At 35.8% G+C, this 22,936-nt stretch overlaps 2 protein-coding genes across 2 annotated transcripts; one reads left to right on the plus strand and one right to left on the minus strand.

Moving 5' to 3' along the window:
• Positions 1 to 5,137: 5,137 nt before the first annotated feature.
• On the minus strand, positions 5,138 to 13,357 carry LOC131041846 (small ribosomal subunit protein uS15). The gene is made up of 5 exons (XM_057975065.2): positions 13,201 to 13,357; positions 6,459 to 6,531; positions 6,066 to 6,204; positions 5,749 to 5,935; positions 5,138 to 5,470 (listed from the first exon to the last, which is right to left on the minus strand). Exons 1-5 carry the CDS (start codon positions 13,221 to 13,223, stop codon positions 5,437 to 5,439), a joined length of 456 nt encoding a protein of 151 aa, XP_057831048.1. The 5' UTR covers positions 13,224 to 13,357; the 3' UTR covers positions 5,138 to 5,436.
• Positions 13,358 to 21,793: 8,436 nt separating this feature from the next.
• On the plus strand, positions 21,794 to 22,324 carry LOC131857757 (uncharacterized). The gene has a single exon (XM_059210473.1). It carries the CDS (start codon positions 21,794 to 21,796, stop codon positions 22,322 to 22,324), a length of 531 nt encoding a protein of 176 aa, XP_059066456.1.
• The last annotated feature ends 612 nt before the right edge of the window (positions 22,325 to 22,936 follow it).

Consider the following 22,936-nt stretch of genomic DNA (forward strand, 5'->3'; position numbering starts at 1 on the left):
GTGGAAAACAAGATCTATATCTTGCAAAAGATCAAGGCTAAAAGAGGGAGAGATAAATATAGAAAGAGAGACAGACAAAAGGAGAGACTAAGAGGGAGAGGAAGAAATAGAGATAGAACTTAGGAGGGAGAGAGAGAGAGATGCGGAAGGAAAAATGAATAAGTGTGTGAACGAAAAAAATAGAGAGAGATGAAGAGATAAAAATTCAAAATATAACTATTCTACAATAATTAAAATTTTAATAAGACAAATAATGATAAAAATTAATTCTAATAAATTTTAATTATTAGTTGTAATTTTATAAAAAAAACAAATAATTAAAATAAATTTTATTGAAACTAAATAAACTAAATACAACACCAAAATATATTAAAAATCAAATATTAATAAAAATAATAATTTTTAAAAAAAATTAATAATAATAATAAACATTTTAAATTGAAAAATAATTGAGGCCCGTCCATGGGCCTCAATGGGAAGCACCAAAAACTTGGCAACTTTAACGGGGCTTCAAAAGGCAACCCAAGTATCTCGGGTGTAGGGTTTGTCATCAGAGATTGAATGGGAAATATTGTGGTAATGGGATAATGAAGCTGAGGTACAAGCCGCCCTTCTAGTGGTTCGGTGGGGGATCAAAATGGGGGTGCAAAATTTACATCTTGAAAGGGATTCGCAAATTGTTATCAATGCAATTATTAAAGGTGAAACAAATGCATAGTTCCTAAATAAATTTATTGCGAAAATCAAAAGTGATTTAAAACTATTAAGCAATTATGTTATTTTGCATGTGAGGAGGTGGAAATGAGGTTGTTGATGTGTTGTCAAAATGGGCTACATCATTCGGAGAAGTGCATGGATCACACGTTGAAGATTTTCGAAATATAAATGAGGATTATTTGGTGAATGAAGTACAAGGTATTATTTAATCAATGATTATTTCTTGGTATGGCAATTCATGTGAGGTGTGACAAACGGTTATTTATAAGGAATCGGGCCCATTCAAGCATTATCGTATGCTAGTTGTTTGTGGTGCTGCCAAGTATGAAGCAACATTTCCTCTGTACACCAAAAGGCGGCAATTGGACTTCACGGGTCATGTCTCAGACAAAAGAATTAAGTGCATTTTAAAGCACTGTGATGATGGGTTTGTGGAGATCATGAAAACACTTATGGAAGAGAGTTTTCTTACGACAATGCATAAATATCAGACGAATGTGGATGTGGTGACAATGGTTCTAGCATGGGGCTTTGAACTAGGTGTACAGAAGGATGAGTTGGTGTTCGATCTACGCCAGTGTGTTAATGATGAGTGGCTCTGTGGTCTTAGGAAACTCTTGGATTTGGCTTTACCCGGAGATGGCTTTGATGCGGGCAAAGCTTTGGATATAAATGGGATTCATGAGCTAAGGGAATTTGTTCCCTTCATTTGTTGGTTGCATGGATTAGACTGTGATGAACGAAGAATGAAGGTTGCCCTTGGGTGGGACTCCCTCAAACTTTACCTATGGGAGAAAATGTTGGAAGCCCAGGGCTCTGTAAGTGGTGGTCCTGTAAAAGATGTAGCAAAGGCAAAGGTAAAGGCAAAGGTAAGCGATAAGCGGTGGGAGGTCGACAGGTCTGAATGTGATGGCTAGTTGGCAAGTGGTGGGTGTTGTATTGTGGATGCTGGGCCAAGTGGTGGTGCAGAAAATGTGCCCTAATTGTGGAAGGGGAGTTTCCCTCTGTCCACATGGGGTGATGTTTTGATTCTACAATGTTCTATCTTGTAATTTTGAAAATTTTCTATAATTTGGAAGGCATGTGGCGTTGAGGTAGTGGCTTGATGGTTTGGGGAAGGGTTTCCTTTGTGAATGTTAGTGTGTGGGTTTCATTTTTGTAAACTATGATGCAACCCTCTTAATTGTAGCCTAGTACAGGCCATCGAGATGCATATATATATTTTCTGGTCTCGAGAGGGAATGGTTTTTTTTGTAATTGCAAGGTTTTGTAGAGTGGTATGTCAATTTGGTGGTCATACTATAAAATTGTCGAAAGGGTTCGATTCTAACTACCTAAAAAATCAAGGAATTTTGAATTTTTGAGATGTAAAAATTCTCAATTTTTTATTAAAATAAATATTATTAGCAACCAAAAAAAAAGCATTCATACTAATTGAAAAATGAATTCAATATTAATATATAAAAATATTTTTAAATTAAACATAAAAATGTATTCTAAATAAAATATTTTTTTTAAATGACCTAAAATTAGTGACGTACTTGAGAATAGCAACAGGTGATGGTAATTAAATGCTTTTATATTCTCTCTATTAGTCTCCATTTGAAGTTTGACATATTATTGCCTCAAACGTCACACCCAAACACTAACACACCGAAAAGAGTTTTAATAGTCTTCCAATCCCACAACTCTGTTTTCCTACATCTATTTTGAAGAAGGTATATAGCCTCCAACCCCATTGGATCCTCTTTGATCTACATGTTTTGAATTGCATTGTTTTTCCTTAACTTTGAACTATAGATTTCAAAAAACAAGAAGTGGTCCATCTCATATAAGAGACACCTTCAACGTAACAAGATGAGATTTTGTTCATCTTATCGAGTATAATGCAAGACTAGTAATTAGCAAGGCACGATCAATTTTAAAGGGCAATTTGGAATATGGAAGGCTTTTTACACCTTAAAAACAAATTTAAACAAAAATATCCCAAAAAGGCCTAGTCATTAAATTATAATAACTAAAACTTGGACCGTTATAAAAACTTGACGGCCTTTACCTGACTATTGGTATGAACGAAGCATTTATCAAAGCAGATCGATGGGGGAAGAATTGAGATTGTAGAGAGGACGCTGGTTTAATGAGCTGTAAGCAGACAGCAAATTCATTGCTATATTGGATGTCCAGTTGCTGAAAGAAGTTGTGGGATCGTGTAGAATCATAGAACTTAAAGAGATCCTGAGAATAAATCAATGTTGGTCAGAAAAGAAGTGTTGCTGCCAAAGATGAAGGGGTGATCTAAACTAAAAATGAAGCTGTTTGACGCAAATTCGAAGCTAACACAAAATGAAAATAGATCGCAGTTCTCGGAAAGGAAGCCATCACAATTGTAAAGTTTGAAGCTCTTTTGAGAAAGGAAGATCGCAGGAGGAGCAGACCCGAGTCAAGAAAGACTGATGCCACATGAAAATGCCGCCAAGCCATTTCGAAGCTTTCCCTTAAAGAAGTCGAAGGTGTTACAAAGTTGCAGCTAAGAAAGTAAAATCAGGGAGGTTTAGAAAGGAAGCCAGTCATTAGAAAGTTGCTGATTGAAGAGTGTTAAACCCCTCTGCAATCAGAAGGATCGCTTATCTATGAAGACTATTGTTTGAGGGGGTCGAGAGAAAAGGCCGCTAGTTGAAAAAATGATAGATTTAGAAAAGGAATTGAATTGACAATAGAACACTATCCAACCTCTGCCAATACTCAAATTAGTAATCTTCAAACCTCCATTGTATATTTAAAGCTACTAACAGACATTAATCTTCAAAAGAAAAAATCAGGCATTGAAAAGATGACAAGGGAATGCACCATATGACCCGAGCTTCACTATGAAGCTGTGAATGAATGAAAGAATTTATTGACATCTATGAGACCAATCAGTTTTAAAGGAACCAGAAAACCAGATCTTTATGTTATCATCAAAACTTCTTTTTATGTCAAATCTTCTACTACAAATCTTGAACAAGATCAATCTTGATGACATTCGACAACAATTCATGTGGACTGCCAACTTTCAAGTTGTTTGTATACTACATATAGATATTTTCGTAAGCTGCACATTTTATGATAAGCCATGATTCCATTACCACCATCCAACTATTACTACAGAATATGTTAGTTCTCTCTTCCCAAATTTATTTAAGTATAGCCATCAATGATAAGCCGTGATTCCATTACCACTACGCAACTATTACTACAGAATATGTTAGTTCTCTCTTCCCAAACTTATTTAAGTATAGCCCATCTCCCGACCTCACGACTAAAAGAGGATGCAATTCCACTCCTAAATATGTTTTTCCCACCATGTTCTCGGGTTGAGTTAGAGTCTCTGATGTAGCAAACTTTCTGTGTTAATATATCATGATATATTGAAGGCCTTACACAGTACAACCTGGATTAAATACTGGCCCCGCCTGTTCATCCCATGTGTTCTTATTTATTTTGTTCTACAAGCTGGTAAAGCCTCTTTCTATGGGATCTTTTTAGTACCATTGTATTATGAGACTTTTAACATTTACATAATTAGACAAGTCCGTTGGTTCTTCGGCATCAGAATCCAACCAGGATTAGGGAGCTGCAAATTGAAACTACATGTGTACCCTCGTATAAAATAATTATAATTCACCATTACAGAAAAAGCATTTTTTATCACTCAATAATCATCCTACCTGCCATATGTTTCTTTGAGAAATTATAATCACTTTCAGCATGTGTAAAACCAACAAATTAGATAAATGTAAACCATGCAAAAGATTCAAATTAACATCAAGTCAACCAAGCGACCGGCTGGCTATCTCTTAAAATAGCACGTATGTTGAGGATCAGTCTCGATTTAACTGTTAGAAATCTATCAAAGCAACAAAAGCTAAAATTACCATAACCAAGCAAGCAGGAAAATCAAATATTCAACTATACCCAATCACCGTGAAGCTCAAATGCACGAGACTGAACATTGTAAGCACATTGAAACACGTCAAACATGCATACATCTATAAACCCAATCACCGTGAAGCTCAAGTGCGCACAAAACTGTTAGCAATGTAAGCACATTAAAACACGGGAACAGTCATTAGGATACTAAATCCCTCCCGAATTTTCATGCAAAATGTATCTAATCAACACTACAATAAAAAATTCAGCTAGAAATTTTGGTTTAAATAAAAATGCGTTTAAAGCCAAATAATTTAGGTGTAAACAATATCACTCTTCTACCCATCATATAGGACACTTAAGTAAAATCAGTCGAATAACCTCTTATGAAAAAATTAAGAAAATCAAATCCAATCTCCTCCATGCATGTACTCCTTGGGGCTGTTTTGATCATGAAATGAAAGCAGATAACAATGCATTCCCCACTTTTAATGGCTAATAAAGCAAATAATTCAAATAGAACAGAAGTGTGATTGGGAATTTTAAAAGCACAGCTCAAAACCATTTCAAAATAGAAGCTCTGCAACAATTAACAAATTATGTCTCTCGTTTCATGACCAAAATTTGCATCTCTTGTTATAATTCCCAACAACTAATACTATGAAAATGGATAAAACTATTAGGAAATTGGCCTACAAACATTTGTATTGCACAAATACAATTCATCATCAGGTTGTTACAACTAGAATCCACTTGTAGAATGCCACACCAAATTAGTGGCACAACATTTTCTGTAACTCCAAAAGAATCTTAAGCCACAAGAGTGCTGGCAGTTGCTGATTCACTGCAGTCACAACAGACGTACAATTAGCCAGCCAAAATAAGTATTACTCACAAGGCAAACAGAAACTACATCAAATAAACTTAAACAATAAATTTTTCCAAATGATCCCTTCATTTAATAAAAATTCTAACTAGAAATGCTAATTATCACTTCAGACACAACCAGTAATGACAAACATTTCAAGTTCAACTCCACTCATTACCAAACAGGTTGAAAGACCGACTTCCACCATGACATCATGCAACTATATATCTATAATAAAATGAGGAATGCCTTACTATTTCCAAACAGGTGGCAGCTTCTTGACCCTCTTGTAATATCTTGCCAACCTATGGACTCTACTCTCCACTAAAATCAAGCGGAACTTAGAATCCTTATCCTTGCGATTCCTCTCAAGATGCTTCCTTACTGCAACTGCCTTCTTAATCAGATGATACAGATCCTCTGGTATTTCTGGTGCAAGGCCTGCAAGAATCCTCGTCTTAGAAAAAATACTATAAAAGTTCTTCATGATACATAATAGTTTTCTGAACCCGCCATCAAAAGCTAGAATGTCACAATTTATAAACAATGCCTAAAAACCAAACTTAGATACCATGTGCTTTCAGAATTCGCAAGATTTTACTGCCTGTCACACTCTTGACCTGAGCAATCCCATGAGAGTCGCGAAGAATTACACCAATTTGTGATGGTGTCAAACCCTTCTTGGCAAACTTACAGATGTTCTCCTCCACCTGAAGAAGAAAAACATTAAGAAAATTATGTGCAGTTTGCATCAGTACAAGAGAATTAACAATTGCATACAACCATCACTCAGAAGAACAATATGCAAAGCAAGACAGCATAGACAACAATCTACATAATCAATTCAAAGGTCTGTATAACAGTATCACTGCTGATCTATATCATAACTTCATTTCATATGAACATATGACAAATGATTAAAGATAAAAAACATAAATTTAAAATACAATTGCTTGCAGCTTACATCCTGAGATGAAATCTTCAGCCAACTTGGGGGAGTCCTCTTGTAGGGTAGTGCTGAAGAGGAAATACCTTTTCTGCAAAGCAAATCAATCCATCAAAAACAAATTTTAATTTATCCCATTGAATTCTCATTGCAGAACTAGCATACAATGCAACTTGATGAGATATAATTCTGTCAAAGAAGAAATAATGACACACTTAACAGTATAACAAGAGATTTTACACATTGAAACCGTTGTGCCAAAAACTCATCAAAAGCAGAGCATTCACTTAGTGTTTTAACTCATCACTTCACAGTAAAAGAATATATTTTGCACTTATGTTCAACCCTAATCCACGCAAGTATTTATAAGCACATTAGCATAGGAAACTGCTAAATGGTATTACAATACAATGGATTTAAATCCATGGGCTGGAAAAACCTGCCTATAGGGACCTTCAAAAAAATTAAGTGCCCAGCTAATCATGGCAGGGTGTACATTATGTATGGCATGTAAAACTTGCTCAATATACTGCATACATGACTCTCTGCTCTACAAAGTATTAAGCCCAAGCATTTACCAGTAAGTGACAATCTCACGGTGCTGCCATACTGCATAAGATCTTGTTTAGTATTAATGAAAAGTAATTTTATTCAAGGATGAAAAAGTTAAAACCATGCACACAACAAATATGATTACAGGTGGCAACTGGATTTAATAACAAGCGTGGCAATAACAAGCACTTGGACGGAGGTGATAGATATTTGTACAACTGGCTTTCTAAATGATGCTATGATAAAGGTCCATAATTGAAACCTAACTCCTAAATGTATTCTGATTTCTAAGGAAGCAAACAAATCTACAGAGACCATATTTGCAAGTATTGATCTTGAAAGTTAGAAGTCAAGCTATACAGATAACTAGAACATCTCAAAGCAGATGGACTTGCATTTCTTTATATGCTCCAGCCTTACATGCTCACAAAAGACAGTGTGTTGTTCATTTAACTTTTGGCAACAAAAATATCAATGCTGGCCTCTTAATGGGCCTCATTGAGTTAATCCAATTAGTAGAGATGTAGAGTCGGTTGAATGGATTAAACCTAAAGATGGCTGGATCAAAATAAATTCTGATGGAGCATCGAAAGGCAACCCAGGACAATCGGGGCTGCATGCATTGCTCATGATTGGCTCAGCGACATTTTAGCATGGAGTGCTCAGAGGCTTGAAGACAGGACTAAAAAACAAAGCTTTAGAAAAATGGCTTTGCTCACCGTAAACATGGCGAACAGACTATTGATTTCCAAAATCCACTTGGTGAGTGACTCAGATAATTACAAATGCCATAATCAAAGTGGAAATGCAGGTTTGGAAATTAAACAAGCTCAATAAAACTAATCAGAAAGAAGCTAAAAACCTTTCAAAATTTTAAAATCACACACACATTGCATTAGGGAAACTAAATGGCGGACGTGTTATCCAAGTGGGCGGTTACATTAATGTCTGGCAGAAAGGAGGAGATATGGGAGGATCTATGAGAGATGGTTTTTGAGGATGTAGTACATAGTGCAGAAAACGCACCATGAGCAAACAAACCATTGAATGCAATGACACTCCCAAGGCATTTAATCCATGTGAAAGAGCTTAAGGCAGGGGGGTAGTTGGCTTTCACTTCACATTCTGGAAACATCAACGGTGAAGAATTGAGAGAATTTTGAGCAGGATGGAAGCCAACTTCTCTCTGCAAACAAAGAAACAAATGCTTGCCTTCTAGGATATTAATTCAGATGACAAAATGAGGAAGATTTTCAAGATCGAAGACTCGATGTTTCTGCAGGTGGTAAAAATGTTGTAGGGAGAAGAGTTCTTAAAGGCGGAATACAAATAATGCACAAATATTGTGCATGGTTTCACTGTTTCTGGCTTGGTTTCTCGAGCTAAGGAGGAAACTCACTGAGTGCATTCAAGACGGGTGATGTTGGGGAGTTGGGGTGTTTTATCGCAATTGCTAGAGTAGGTATGGGATTCATGGCTCTGGGAGGTAACTGGCTTCACATAGCAGAATACACTCCTCTGCTGCGACCCTTCATCATTTTGAATGCATCTTGTGACAAGGAGGGCCACCGAGCAGAGTCACAAACGGGTAGCAATTTGTTAAGGACCATATCTGCAAGACAGGGAAGTGGAGGAGAAGAGTGGTAGCAACAAGGGGAAGCTGACCAGGAGGAAGAGGCTGAAATTTGAAAAGAAGGATTACTGGGACACCCAGACATGGGAGAAGAAGCTGTTACAAGGTCTTGTTTAATTTATAACTCAATTATATAAATTTTGTTTAAAAGTTAGTGAAGTTGGGCAGCTGTATATGACGTAAATTTAAGGTGGCTAGCAGATATCTGCCAAGTAGCTGCAGTAGAATCTTTGTTTATAGTGATATTGCAATGATACTGTGGTTAATCACAATTTTTGTATAGTTGGACTGTGAGTACATGGGCAGAAATGAAACATTATACTGTCAAAGGCATCTGGTATAGCTTTCCAGTGGGGAGGATTCATATTATGGAGTAAGAGTTGAGTATGTGCTTCCACTTACACAGTAGCTCAGGTATTCCCTTTTATTTCAGTTGGGCTAATAATTTTAACAAAATGCCCAGTGTTCAATAGAGCAATATTTGCAAGATGCTCTCCCCCATCCTTATAGATCAACAATAGATAAGTTAAGGAAAAAGATTGGATTTTCACACCTTCTGATTCTATAGTTATAGCATTTGTTTCTTAATATCAATCCGCATTTAAAAAACTGGGAAATGGAAATTTCAAAGTCACTTTTTCCCTTTTGATTAATAGATCAAGAAAAATGGGAAATTTCAAAGTCAGTGTTATTGGGCTCTACTGCGTATTCCCTTCACAGTGGGAAAAATGCATGCAAATGGGTTTGATAGTATTGGGCCCTCGAGTTGACAGCTTGTTGCCTGCTTTGCAACTCAAAGTCCATTGGAACAAGTGCCCCAATTTTTGCCGGTTATCTCAGATTCACAAGTACTGTGTTGTTCCTACTTCTGTAAGTTCAGCTCAGCAAGTTTTCTTTTAGAAGCAGAAATACTGTTTGACTCAAACCTGCAAGTTCACTTTCAAAAGCAGAAATATACAATTTTTAAATGCTGGCAGATCGTTATGTTTTTAAAGTACATAGATAAAAACACTAAATTAAATCAAATAAGAAAAAAATTAAAAAATCATACAAAAAAGATAAGACACGTTTTTAAATTAAAGCCAAGAGTAAAACAAGTGCCTCCTGAATCTCATGAGAATTGCTGTTGATTTACACATTGGACAGCAAGGACAAATTCGTATGTTACTTACTATATGTTGCTAAAGCACCCCACTTTCCATCCAAAATAAGTTATAATATTGTGCATTTAAGATGCTGTTTAGTATAAGTTAACAACCCCAATACTGTTTAATTGAATCATTGTAGGTCTTAGGAGATGGTTTTGTACAGTGGGAAAAAAATGATGCAAAGTGTGAAGAGAATAAAGCAGCCCAGGCGTTGTGTGCTTTGTATTCAGTAAATGCAAAACCTGTTCATACTACATACGAACTCAGATTTGCATTCAGCTGCATGTCCTTCTCTGACAATTGGCCGCAGTTTTCCAACTTCAAATGGTAAGCTGAAAAAGTGTTAATCAACATTCTAATAGAAACTGCTTGAGAGAAAATGATTTGGATTTTAAATTTTCCTGTCAGGTCTACAAATAATTTCTGTTTATTGAGTGAAAACACAAAGATATTTGTTGTGTTTTCGAGATAATATATTTTTATTTGTTGATTGTGCAAAACTAATTTAGAACCAAATCTCCAGCTTACAATTATCAGGAAACACTATTTAAGCCTTTTCCAAATGTCTTATTCGGTGCTTTAGCTTTTCTACTCCACTATTATCTTATCTCCTGAGAATGACGATAAATATAAGAATTGATTGAGGCTAGAAGTAAAATGAATCAGCTTATGGAAATTGTTTGTAAGGCTGACTACTACAGAGTAAATGCTTCTATTCACTTTGGGTTAGGATCCTATAATACAAAAATGTAGAGAATTATTGTCTTCCTACGTAACTTTTATCATTGATTAGCCTGTAAATACATAGATTTTTTAATGTTTTTCATTTGGACACTTGCCTGCAATCCCTAAATTATGTTTGCCTTTCAAGGGCTGTCTATATTTAGTTCTTATGTCTTTTGTTGCTTGCATGAGAATTTCTCTACTCTTAATTTTGTGATTAATGGATTTGTTACTAAAGATGACTGTCTGTAGGTATGTATTTGCTGCACATGCCAACATTTGTATACTGGTTAGTCCAAAACTAAAAGAGTTTCATTGTGTGGGAGGCCTTTAGAAAAGACACAAATTAACATACTTGAAATAGGATGTTTAATTTTCACATGGATTTCTTTGGTGAAAAATACAGTATTATCCTATCAGGGCTCTTGCTATGGTTAATAATTTTTTACATGAATACTTTATCCATTAACAAGCTTGTACATGCATTCACTATCCACAATTTATCAGCATTGTAAGAAGTTTCTAAACAATAGAAACCAACTAAAACATTTTATATCTGAGATTTCATGCTCAATATTAGGCAAACAACAGCAGCTCTGATGAACTTGGTTATATCTCAAATAAATCTAATTAACGCTCAACCTGACTACCTACATGTTCAACCTATTTTCTAAAATGTAAAAATTATAACAGGAAATTTGCTTTTAATCAGAGAATTTCATGGAGAACAAATTATCTGTGTTAACAGTTCAATTAGTTTTTTGGATTACTCGTCTAAAAGTACCTCCTCAAGATTGGCAGTCAAACATAATAGAGATAGACCAGTAATATGTTGGACACATTCTCAAAAATTGGAAAAATACTTTCCAAAGCACACAAATGCATATATCTGCCATAAAGTTAATGCTACTCAGGAAATGGTGTGGATCCCAAGTCAGTTGGGGCCGTCCCAAGTAGATTAGAGCAAGAGAGTTAATAAACCTAAAATTTGAGAGACATCTCTGCCAAAACCTTAACAGATAATGAATAAAAGCTGTGTGGACGTTAATAAAGACAGTAGGCATGTAAGTTGATGAGAACCAACTGAATGAAAATGGCCTTTTTTAAATTAAGAACGCAAACATCCAATGGCTAGTTTAGACAATGTCTTTAACATGCAAATTGCTGCTTAAAATGCAATCAAAGAACAATATCATCTTTTAAATTTTATACATAGATGAAAACACAAATATTTTATGCTATTAGAGCATACAGAATCTGTTGAAAAAGGAATTAATCATGACATTAAACACAATAATAAGCATTGAAAAAATGAAGCGAGGCATAAAAGCTTTTATTTCTGATATTGCATCTTGACAATACCTGTGTACAGTTAACGCAGAAGTAACAAGAAAATTTCTATTTGCTTGGCCTCTTTAGATATACTTTGTAAATGATCAAGGGAAGGTGCAAACATTTTAGATGAATAGGTATAGCTGGCAATTCCACTTTGTTTAGACAAAATAATAACTTCAATTCTACAAGTCAGTATCAACTTCCAGTGACTTGCATGGTTAGACAACACTTTACTAGTACACATTTGTTAATCTATTTCCTCATAACTTGTCATTTCATTGACCCTCTTTCAATACAATCAAATCAATGGTTCTTACATAGTCAGAAATGCTAAGAAACTTTACTGATCTCTTTTAACAGAATTTTTATTTTTTCTGAACATTGAAGCACTACATGACCATCTATAAAGTGATTTGTAGGTGAAGGTAATTCTGTGTTTTCACATCGCAATCAAGTGTGACAGCAATTTGCTATTTAAGATTCTCCTATGAACATTTTTAACCTACTTAAATTGTACGTTATTCAGTATGGAGTACAAAACTACGCCGTCTTTTTTTGAAAAATGAGGGCACATCTATTAAGTGTACTTTACCATTATCCACCTTGAAAATATGATATCAAATCGACCAAAAGCGCTTCCACAAATATAAATCATATTACAGAATACCCCATTTTCGTTAAAGATAATAAATTTCAATTCCGATTTAATTCTTTAAAAATCTAAATCAATGAAATGCGAATTCTTCAAATCTTCAGTATGGTTACTGCATCAAACATGGTAGATCAAGAATACCCAACCAACAATGAGGGACACAACTTCGGGACAAACTTTAAGGGAAGGACACCTTATAACTCTAAGCCGTGGCACCAATGCAGAAGGCTACATCGAGAAAGGAATCTACCAAATCAAAAAGGAGCTTTTTCCTTGCTGATAGAATCACGTTTGGCATAATTAAAAACTACGGGTAAAATGGAAATCAGCAAACATTTCGTTTAACACCGAGACACCAATCCGATTCTACCACTTTCTTAACGAACAAGTATGAGACATTTCGTAGCACAGCAGACGAAGGTATTCTAGAAACAACACTAAAACTCCACGATTCACAGCGTGAAACGTATGAACAGCACGGCAGATTTATTCCAAATCTAAGCCATGTACGTTGTCAACGTTACAAATGTTTGGCATATCTCCAATGCTAACTTACGGACAATTTATAGTTTAATAAAATACAAATCCAAACTAAGGAAAAACATGTTTTGAGAATTTTTATCTAGTATGTTCTGAAAAAATTTATCTGTTCGACGGTGCTCAGAATCTGCAACATCTTTAACCGGAAAAATAGTGTGGAGATGGTAGAGAGAGTACCCTCGACTGTGCATACGCCCCATGGTGAACGAATGAATGAACGATCGATCTCCCTTCTGACTCGCCCGCCCCTTCTCGGCTCTCCTCCTCAAAACCCTGATTCAAATGGGTTTTTCTGAATCCCTAGAAGTCGATATATTTCCACTACGTCTAGGGTTTCACCTCAGCCACCCTCAGCCGTCGATCGCGGCTGTAGATCGACGGTTGAGGTTGTCCACTTATGGGTTTTACAAGCGGGCATAAAATGTTTAGGTTTGTCTTTACGGAGTTAATTCAAACCTAGTTAAGGGTCTCTTGATTTAAATTTTAGAAAAAAAGAATTAGCTTTCATAAAACAATTTGATACATAAATAAGTATTTGTATTTGTAATTTAGAAAACTAGTGTTTTTTTTATTAAGGAGAGAATAGCGTATCAAAAAAAACTTAACTAGCACTTGCACCTCAATGAGGTGCAAGAGTTACGTCTATAAAAAGATATACTTTGGATAATATATTGGAGGGAAGAAATAAATAACATGAGAAAAAATTGTTTTTTTGCTATGGGTTAGGTTGTTCTTGGGATATTTGATTGTCCAACTTTCTAATGTGCTTTCATGCAAGAGTTTAACACTTGTATCTTGGAAATAATGTTAGTTTTAAGTACTAATAGCTATGAACTATATACCATCTAAGATTTGTGTGTGGACATGTGGAATGTTTTTCCTATATGAACTATGTAAGAGAGCAACAAGGAACTACACAAAAATTCTTGTAATTTTATAATATAAAATAGTTTTGTAATACTCAGAATGGATAGTTTTTTGCACTATTTTGGAAGCAACATCTGGCTACCTTGAGTTATGTATTTCAACATACAATTTGGCACAGATTGAGCATTGACTTAGTGACTAAAATGACACTTGACGTTATTTGATTTGTTCAAAAATGAATGTGTTCATGATGGAATGCAATGCCAATTGATTACAAATGTCAACATTTAGTGAAATTTGCTTTCGAAGCCCATAAATTTTACTTCTAAAGAACAACAAAGAACCGGTTGAACAATTCAAGAAACTTTATATAATAAATATGATGAGTTGTGTGTGTATTTTATATTATTTGATGCAAATAAAATACATACAATTGAATCTAGAAGCATATCACAATATTCATCATGAATTATGGAAATTTAGTATTTCTCAAAATCATGATAATTATTTTGATGCAATATCTAAAATATGTTAAAGCCTAAACTCTACGATGGAAATTATAATTAAATTTTAGTGTTCAAACAATTTGTATGCTTGTCCTGATTAATAAGAAAAAGGTTTTAAGGACCCGAAACCTTTAACATAGGAGCATAAAATAGTTCATCAAAAAGCATCCAAATCTGCTAGGAACGGCTTACAAAACGACTGGAAAAACCAGAGAAAACACAAGACAACTAAAAAGACTTAAGGAGCTCCTCCGCCTTATTCACCAGCTGATCATAGTTTGTCGCGATAGCTTTGAAATCTTCCATGTCCTTGTTTGGCTTTATCTCCTTCTTTTTACCTCTGGTCCTTGTTCTAAGTCCTTGCACTTCTCCCATGTCAGGTTCAATCTCCAGGGAGTCCTTCTCCTCTTCCATTTTGCTGATGAGGATTTTTGTGTTGCTAGCTGAAGCCTTCAGAATATTTAAGATTTGTTTTGCAATGCTTTTAAGGCTTTCTTCAATTTTATTGACTTTTTTATCAGTTTCCTCCATTCTTTGATCCATACCAATCTCATTATTTTTCCTCTCAGTCAGGTCTTTCTCGATTTGCTCGAACCTGGGGTTAAAGGAGTCTCTGATCTCTTCGGCTTTGGCAACAATTTTAGTCAAATTCTCAACTTGTTCTGCCATTGACTTGCCTCCGCCAAAACTAATAGTCTCCAGAATTTGGACTCTGTGATTGAGCTTCTTAATATCCTCCACAGCTTTCTTGTAACTAGAAATTAGTCAATCAATGGTGTCCACAAAGCCTTTCAAACCCTCGGGAGGAGGATATGAGGAGGGTGATTTCTCACCAACGTTGTCTTTTTCCTTATTGGAGGTGTCTCCAACAGTGATTTTACCAACTTTTACGATTCTCTGTTCAAAACCTTCCCCAATGGTTTCCTCCTCCAAATTCTAGTCGAAGTCCGGGTTCTTTCTCTGCACCTGTTCCTTAAGCTCCATAATGTTGGCATCCTGTTTCTTCGGATTGTTCATTGTTTGAATTGAAATTTTGTTTTTCTTTTTTTTAGGAGACTGGGGTTCCTTCTCAGAATGCTCAGAGACCTCTTCCTCCGAGGAGGAGCTAATTAGGAGAACTTTATCTTTTGATTTATTCTTACCCTTCGAGGACAATTTGTATGCTTGTCATTATAGAATAAAAAAATAATTTCTTAATATTTTAGTGTTTCTATTTTTATTTATTTTTTTGAAGTTAATGTTATTTTTTTAAATAAGTATACTCTTGAAAAAGTAATATGATATTAGTATGATTATTGTATTACAATACTATATTTTTAATTATAATTTTTATTTTATATTATGTTTAAATTATTTAATAAATTAAACTATATTGACAGACATTAGGTTTCCACAATCCATGACATAGAAATCAGTTGCTTTTGGAATAGACTATGTGTAAAAAAAATTTGTATGTTGCTTCTCCATTTGATTATGTGAAATTTTTTACATCAATGTAGCACACTCTTGATCCATCATTAGAATGACAAGAGAACATTAGCAAAAAACATATTAGATTACTATTTCATTCTAACCCACACTAAATTATATTTTATATTAGATTTTTATTCTTTTAATATTTAATGTAATACAACATTATATATAATATAACATTTCAAAATTTAATAAAATAGAAATATAATATATATTTCCATCATTTTATATTGAATTTAATCTATATAATCTATATTATTTAATTTTAAAAATATATAAAGAAATGAGAATTATTTGTCATTACAATAAATAATAAAATGGCTCTACGATATCTTTCACGAAGACATCCAGACATCGAACGATAGAAATGGTTTTTCGAGCAAATGAAATATGCGGTTTCGACCTGCAATTCGGGGAATTGGGCTCCCCTGCCTCAGGCAAAATCGGAATGGCAAATGGTGAAACCAAGGAGATATCAGAGGGCTGCTATGAAAGGTTTACCATTTTTCAGAAATGGAGGTCATGGCAAGCAGAATACCCTTCGCCAAGAAGGCTCTATCAGGTCGATTATCTCCAACAGGTTCACCCATTTGCAAAATCTTGAGGAAGGTTTTTTAAAATGGGTTGGATCAAGCCAAATAAAAATAAATACAATGGGAATTCGGATAATTGGAGGTCGGGTGATAATTATGCCAAACCTAAGATTTTTGTGGAGGAAGGCAAGAATCCCAAAACTTTGCCTCCTCCCAAACCCACAAAGGTTAAGTCGAATATGATGGCGAACCCTAAATCAAAAGAGAAAAATGTGTTGGAAATCAATGACAATTTGGTTGAAAGAATTCAACAATCTTGCAAAACATTTGGGGTTTTTGCTAGATGGTGCGGACTTGGAGTCTCGTCAGTGGTAATTGCAGATTGGTTCAAGTCTTCCTTCAATTGGATAGTGAGTATTGCTATCTTGTCCAAGGGTTTTCTTTATATTAACTGCGGAAATGTCAAGCATAAGAATGAATTCTTAACAGGTAAATCTCTGATTTTTAAAGACTTTGATTTTAAATTTTTAGAATGGCAACCTGCTTTCAATCCAAAAAAATTAGAGTCATTTAAAGTAGATAGACCGGTTTTGATCCCCAACTTACCAGTAGAATTAATGGATAAAGAAATGATTAGGAAAATAGGTAATCATTTAGGAAAATTCGTAGAGATTAGTGACAAAGATAGGAAGTATTCAGACTGTGTATTGATAATTAATATGGATATTAGTGTCCCCATAAAATGATAGCACTTATCCTTAAAAAAAAAAAAAAAAATGGATATTAGTGTAAATTCACTCAGCCCTATTGAAATCAGAACTAGGGAGTCATCTTTCCTGATTTACCCTGAATTTTATAAAGGGATTCTAGATCTAGACTTAGCATTCGAACCGATTTTAGAATATTTTCCTTCTCAAAAAAACCCTAGAGCAATCCCTAAGCTGGATATTTGTTTCAATTTGGAAAAAGGAGGGTTTGTGATTAAGGATAACCCTTCGTCAACATGGCGGGATAATGGGGTAGAAGAAGGGGAAATTATAGGAGACCAGAGTATGGATGAGAGGATGAATCCCTCTCCCTTTCTATCCCAGGAGGATACTTTGGAGGATAAGTAGGGGAGGGTTTCAGACTCTAAGGAAGTGAAGAACGGTTGTGCCCTTGAAGTGGTTGTACGGGAAGAATTTAAAAACTTATCTCAGGATAGTAAGGGTGAAATCAATCTTGATATTGACTATCGGGCAACTGGGGAGGAGGAAGATATGACTCCTATCCATGTACAGGATGTTGGTTCGAAAGTCAGGAGCAATCTAGGAGATAATGGTTCCTCCCAATCATTGGGAGCTCCCAATAGTTTGGATAAGGTTGAACAAGAGGTAGATGCGGTTCGTAAAGAAGAAGAGGTAAACTGCATTATCAATTATTTATGTGATTTAGTCATCGAGGACATCCAAGAGAATTTACTGGATGAATTAGTAGACAAAGATGAGCTAGAACTACAAAAAAGGTTGCTGAAGAAAGGGATTATGAATTTTACCCATCCCCATAAGGTCACGGATATGGAAGCCCTCATAATAGAGTTAGATGACAAAGAAAATGGTGCAACTTTTGAAGCATTAGGAATTGAACAATGGGTTGGGGAAAAGGCCACTCCGAATTGTGCCAAACTCTATAAAAAGAGAGGCAAGAAATCCCTATCGGAGCTGAGAGCTAATGATGGTATAGTTGAAGGCCAGGTTAAAATCGTGGATATGTTTCATGCAGGGAAGGGGAAGGTCCTTCCCACAACACCATGAAAGTATTATAATGGAATGTTAGGGGTTTAAATGCCCCTAACAAGCAACGGATATTTAAACGGTGCCTATCTAACTATAGTCCTGATTTAGTTATGTTACAGGAAACCAAATTAGAGAAAATTGACTTAGCCTCCTTTGGTAAACGACTAATATTTAGACATATTATAGGTGTTCCATCTATTGGAGCCTTTGGAGGTCTGGCCATTATTTGGGACCCACGCAATATTGGGTTCTCGTTATTAGAGTCTCACGACAATTGGATAAGTGGTAGAGTTACCAATTTTATACACAAACTAGATTTTCTCATTATTAATGTGTATGGGGCCAACCCTAAATGAGGACAAAAGAAGAGTTTGGAAGGAAATCGAGGAATTCATAAACTCCCATGATCGGTTTTGCATTTTAGGAGGTGACTTCAATGCTATCATGAATCAATGTGATAAATGAGGAGGCATTAGCAAAATCTCTAGAGTTGCTTTAGACTTTGTAGATTGGATCCATCGTAGTGGCTTGATAGAGATTAACATGGTTAAGGATGCCTTTACTTGGAACAATATAAGGTTAGGTTTTAGTAATATAGTAGAAAAATTAGATAGGTTCTTTGTATCAGGTAGTCTCACCAACTTTCCGTATATCTTAGAAGCCTCGAGTTTACCTTTCTCGGGCTCAGATCATTTTCTGGTCCAACTTAGCATTTTTGGTGACTCGGGACCAAGAAGATGTCCTTTTAAATTCGAATAAATGTGGCTAAAAGATGATAATATTCTGAGGCTTTTAGAGGAATGGTGGGAAGAGACAGAGGTCTCTGGGTCTGGGATCTATAAGGTAGTCAATAAGCTTAAGATAATTAAGTAGAAGCTCATTCTACAGAATAAGGAGCATTTTGGTAATATTTTTGACGAGAAGGCTCAGGTGGAAGCAGAGTTAGTGGAGGTAAATGAAGCGGTGATGAGGAAAGGGATGGATGATTCTTAAACAAGAAGATATTCTTGCAAAAGAGGAGGTCTTTTGGAAACAAAAATCCAAGGAGACGTGGTTGGATGAGGGAGATAAGAACACTAAATTCTTTCACAATAATGTGAAACTTAGAAGAGTCATTAACCGGATTTCTAAGTTAAAGATAGGTAATGGCTCTGAGGTGGAAGATCCTAAGATCATCTTGAGGGAGGCAGTAGACTTTTCTTCCAATATTCTCAACTCTAATTTGAGTTCTCTTTGCTCAGACCAAGACAAGTTTCTAAAATGTATTCCAAAACTACTCAATAAGGATCAAACTCATAATCTGACTGCAAAATTCTCTTTAGCGGAAGTAGAAGCAGCTCTAATGCAGATGAATCCGGACAAATCCCCTGGTCTAGATGGCTTCCCAACAAGTTTTTTTCAGAAATGTTGGTCCTTCATAGGGGAGGAGGTGACGAGTGCTCTTGAGGGCATGAGGAACTCAGGTAATATCCTCAAAGAAATTAATAATACTTTTTTGGCCCTCATCCCAAAGAAGGTAAAGCCCGAGTATTTTGATGAGTTTAGACCCATTGCTCTGTGTAACACCATCTATAAGCTTTTTACTAAAACTTTAGCTAATAGGCTTCAGAAATTCCTTCCTCTTTTGATTAGTGAAGAACAAACGGGTTTTGTTCCCGGGAGGTCTATTTATGATGGGGTTATTATAGCTCAGGAGGCCATTCACTATGTTCAGAAGAATGGAACCCCTAGCATGCTCTTAAAACTAGACATTAAGAAAGCCTACAACAAGGTGGACTAGAGATTCTTGTGCAAATGTCTAGAAGCCTTTGGATTCCCCTTTTCTTGGATTAACTTGATATTTGAATGCATCTCAACTCCTAAATTCTCAGTGCTAGTCAATGGAACTCCTGAAGGATTTTTTAGCTCTTTTAGGGGTCTAAGACAAGGAGATCCCTTATCCCCTCTTCTCTTCATCATTATGGTGGGATCATTGGGTAGAGCAATCTATAAAGCAAGGGAAAGTAGTCAGATTTCAGGAATTCAAATTACTAGCAACCTAGATCCTACCACGCATCAACAATTTGTGGATGATACTATGTTATATGGGCTTAGCAATTTAGGAGAAGCGAAGGCGTTTAAGTAGATCCCAGACTCTCACTCTAAGGATTTTGGACAAGAAATTAATCCATCTAAATCTGAAGTCTTCTCTTTTATTACTAAGGTGTGCTTACAAAATGACATCTGCAAAGTTTTGAATTTTAATATGGGTGGGCTTCCCTGCAAGTATCTAGGTCTACCCCTAAATAAGGGCAATGGTTCATCAAATTTGTGGGATTCAGTGATAGATAGGATTAGGAATAAGGTTTCAACTTGGAAAGGCAAGTGGCTATCCTTTGTTGGGAGAGCTACCATGGTCAAATCGGTTTTGGCAGCGATGCCAATCTATTAGCTATCATGTATTAACCTCCCTCAGTCCAAAAAGGAAGTATTGAATAGACATCTTAGGTCTTTCTGGCAAGCTACTGAGGAGAAGAAAAAGATCTCCCTTATGGCTTGGGATAAGATTTGTAGGCCAAAGTCAAAAGAGGGTATTGGGATTAAGAACATTAAGGTCCAAAGTAGAGTGTTAGGGGCTAAATTAGTTTGGAGAATGTTAAGATCCCCTCACCTCAAGTGGCCTCAAATCTTATACCACAAATATCTTTGAGGTAGTGACCATTATAGCCTCTTTAGGTAATCTTCTCCCCTGAAAGGCTCTCGCATTTGGAATTTTATGTTGAAATGCAGGAAAATAATTTTAGACAAATTATCTTGGAATTCGGGCAATGGCGAAGAAGCCCTTTTTTGGATAGATTCTTAGGGAGGTTTCAAGGCCCTCCATAAGAGTGCAAATCTGGAATCATCTAGAGCAGTGCTGGAATCCACATAGGGCAACTATATCAAGGATTATATATCGCCAATTGACAAGGACCTAGTTAAGGCAATGGAAATCTCTTGATCATGTGGATATCCCAGTAAGGGAAAAACAGATGCTCCAAGACATCCTTAAAAAGAGAATGGTCACTTTCAACATGGGGTTAGATACTTTTGTCTGGGATGGATCGAAATCAGGATAGCACACCTCAAAAGATGGTTATAATCTTCTCCTTGGTCAACAACTTTCCTCAAGCACTTTTATCCCCTCAGTCTTGTGTTGGGATAAGATGTGTTTGCCAAAGGTAGGATTGTTTTCATGGTTTTCTCTCCAAAATAAGATTCTAACAGTAGACAGATTTAGGAAAATGGGCTTTGAGGGACCCAGTAGATACCCTTTATGTGAAAAGGCAGAAGAGGATAAGGTTATGCCTCCAATTGTTGGCTCTAGTTATGTAACAAATTAGGATGGAGCTCAGCTCTCCCTAACTCCATTCTTGGAATGTTTCAGGCATGGCCCATTCTTCATCAACGCTCCCTCTTTGGAGGACTATGGAAATTGGCCCCATCTATGGTTATTTGGGAACTTTGGAAGGAATGCAATAGGAGACTCTTTAAGGACAAGAAAATGGATTGGCTCAAACTTGTGAATAAAATTGAAGCCTTAATAGTAGAAACCCTTAATAGCAAGACTCCTAAATTTCCTAGCAAACTTTATAAGATGACATATTGGGATGAGAAAATGAGAGGTAGATGGTTAGGTCTGAAGATCCCTCCCTTTGTAGGAGTAAGCAATTCTAATAAAAAGGAGCTAAGAGAAGCCTGCAAATGGAAGGTCCCAAAAAAAGGGTGGGCTAAGCTTAACTTTGATGGTGCTTCTTGTGGGAATCCAGGTTCTGCAGGGATCAGATGTTGTCTGCATGAGGATGCTGGAAGGGAATTAGCTAAGATGACCAAACCTATAGGGATTGAATCCAATAAAAAAGCAGAGATTTTAGCCTTATTTGAAGGCCTCCTCTTATGTTATAATAGGGGCATTAGTAAGCTTGCCATTGAAGGAGATTTGGCTATTATTATCAATGGCCTTAGAAAAGGTTTTCTTCCTAACTGGAAGCTTAATGCGATCCTGTCAAGAGCTCTAAGCCTCCTCAAGGATTTCAAGAAAATAACCTTCAATCATATTTATAGAGAATGTAACTCCAAGGCGGATGAATTAGCCAATGCAGGGGCCGATGGACGATTCATAAGTTAAGATAGAGCCCTTCCTCTTGTCCTAGGAATCTGCTAGAAGGTTTAAACTCTTAGGCTTTTGTTCTCTATAAGTTAGGTTATGGTATCCCCCCTTTAAGTGGGAGAGGGATTCGTCAGTGACAGATGGTTAAGCCTAGGTCGAAGGATGTAGAGTAATTTTATCTTGCATTTCTTAAATCCTAAATATACTAAGACATGCTTGATATCAGAGCATGGTCCTCTTCTTTATCTCTCTGATTATGAATATTAGAGGTATTCGGGATAAACACTCGGTGAAACATTTGTATGCATGCTTATATACAATTATATATAGATATATACATATACACACACACACACGCATATATATGTGTGTGTGTGTGTGTGTGTGTGTGTGTGTGTGTGTGTGTGTGTGTGTGTGTGTGTGTGTGTGTGTGTGTGTGTGTGTGTGTGTGTGTATGTATGTATATATGTATATCTATACGTATATGTATATATATGTATACATACATACGTATATATATATGTGTGTGTGTGTGTGCATATATATATATATATATATACACTATATACATATGTATGTATGTATATATATACACATATGTACATATATGTATGTACATACGTGTGTATA

The sequence above is a fragment of the Cryptomeria japonica genome, chromosome 8 (assembly GCF_030272615.1).
Source record: "Cryptomeria japonica chromosome 8, Sugi_1.0, whole genome shotgun sequence".
NCBI classification, from domain to species: domain Eukaryota; kingdom Viridiplantae; phylum Streptophyta; class Pinopsida; order Cupressales; family Cupressaceae; genus Cryptomeria; species Cryptomeria japonica.

Coding starts and splice junctions, on each gene's coding strand:
- LOC131041846 (XM_057975065.2), bottom strand. CDS start 13,223: ATGGGGCGTATGCACAGTCGAGG. Junction 6,532..13,200: donor GGGCGTATGCACAGTCGAGG/GTACTCTCTCTA, acceptor TTTGCTTTGCAG/AAAAGGTATTTCCTCTTCAG. Junction 6,205..6,458: donor TGAAGATTTCATCTCAGGAT/GTAAGCTGCAAG, acceptor TTTCTTCTTCAG/GTGGAGGAGAACATCTGTAA.
- LOC131857757 (XM_059210473.1), top strand. CDS start 21,794: ATGACATATTGGGATGAGAAAATGAGAGGTAGATGGTTAGGTCTGAAG.